We start from the raw sequence: 1,551 nt of genomic DNA on the forward strand, positions 1-1,551 counted from the left end.
GGGCGGGGGGCGGAGCCTGCGCTCCCGGGCGCCCCCTCCTGCGGCAGCCGAGTCCCGGTCCTGGCCCCCGCTTCACGACTCACCTCCCGCGGTCCTCAGGTCCCCAGAGAATCGGCTGGGGGAGGGTCGTGGTGTGCACCTCTCCCCCAGGGCCGGGGGTCCTGGTATGCGCGGTAACCCCCACAGCTCCCCTTGCACCTACTGGACCTCGAGGGGGACCAGCCAGCGGTGTGGGGTCATGCGCTCCCACCGGCCTCCCCATGCTTGGCCCCAGGGCATGGCCAGCACCTGGCCATGGCCTCGTCCCCTCCCAAGTGGGAGGGCAAAGGAGCAGCCAATTACAGCTCCCAGCTCCCTGAGTGACACCAGGCCCTGGCCTGTGCGCCCCTGAGCCTGCTCCTCTTGGCACCAGAACTGCACCTGGAAACCCAGTCCCCTCAACGCCAAAGCTGCCGGTCGTGCCTCTTCCCGCTGGGGGGTATCCTGGGTGCAGCCCAGCAGGGGCTCCATACCTCACAAGGCACCCCTTTCTCATCCTGGGAGCCACTCTTCATGAAGGCGGCAGGGCCAGTTCAACCTCAGGGCCTTTGCATAGCTGCCTCCGTCCACCAAGCCTCCAGATGCACCCCACCCATTGCGGTTCTCTCCCAAGTCCAGTCGGCGGGCCTCCTGTTGCTGTTCTTGGGACGCATTGGCACCCACCACCCCGGTTCCTTTCACCAGAGGCCCCACGCCTTGAGCATGCTGCTCCAGGCTGTGTCGCTGTTGCCCGGGACCCGCGCAGGCGCCCAAGGGAAAGGCTTAGCGCTGGTCCAGCGGCAGCCGGTAGGGCCTAAAGCTGGCTCCAGGCACATGGGAACCCGGGCAAAGGGCCGGTAGGGAGGGACGCATTTGCAGGTCAGCGCTGGACGGGACAGGGAGGCCATCCGGGGGTCTCCAGTAGGCCGAGGTCCGGTCGCGGTCGCGGAGAGGGAGGGGAACCGGGCTGAGCCTGGAGTCTGGGGCTGTCCCACCCGAGGAAGTGGCTGTGCTCAGTGGCCAGGCCAGGCTAGAATCCCAGGGTAACCTCGGGTTTGGGGCCTGAGTAGTAGGAGAGAAGTCCTCTGATGGGTGACTTTGCCGCCCACCCAGCAGAGAAACCGGGTCCCGGACTCTGGGACAGAGGGCGCCCGCTGCTCCCGGCGCCCCTACGTTTGGACCGACGCCCCCGAGGGGTGCCCCTCTCTGCACTGGCCGGGGTCGCAGGGGCGACAGCGAGAATGGCAATAGGTTAGCCCCTGCAGGAGGCATCGGTCCTCGGCCCAGGTGTGACCACGACCCTCCCCTGTTCCCTGCCCCTCTGGGGTCCAGCCCTCGACGCCTGTCAAGCCCCTTCCCGAGTGAGCCCGCCCCCGCCAGCCCGGAGCCAGAGAAGGGACGAGGCTGGCCGGATCCCGGCGGCCGACCTGCGCGGGCGCGGGGGCGGGGCGGTGACGTCATGGCCGGAGCGAGGCTGCGCGGGCCGGGGCTGGCGTCAGCGGAGCCCGGGGCCGCCCGCACACGCGCTCCTGC

The 1,551-nt window shown here is 69.4% G+C and overlaps 1 protein-coding gene across 1 annotated transcript in view; it reads right to left on the minus strand.

Annotated features, from left to right (window-relative positions):
- Positions 1 to 1,413, minus strand: part of CBARP (CACN subunit beta associated regulatory protein) — a 27,108-nt gene extending 25,695 nt beyond the window's left edge. The window contains 1 exon segment of the mRNA XM_014585459.2: positions 513 to 1,413. Coding sequence (XP_014440945.1) covers positions 513 to 554 — 42 coding nt within the window. The 5' untranslated portion in view covers positions 555 to 1,413.
- Between the last annotated feature and the right edge of the window lie 138 nt (positions 1,414 to 1,551).

The sequence above is a fragment of the Tupaia chinensis genome, unplaced genomic scaffold, assembly GCF_000334495.1.
Source record: "Tupaia chinensis unplaced genomic scaffold, TupChi_1.0 Scaffold149964_1, whole genome shotgun sequence".
In the NCBI taxonomy this organism is placed as follows: Eukaryota; Metazoa; Chordata; class Mammalia; order Scandentia; family Tupaiidae; genus Tupaia; species Tupaia belangeri.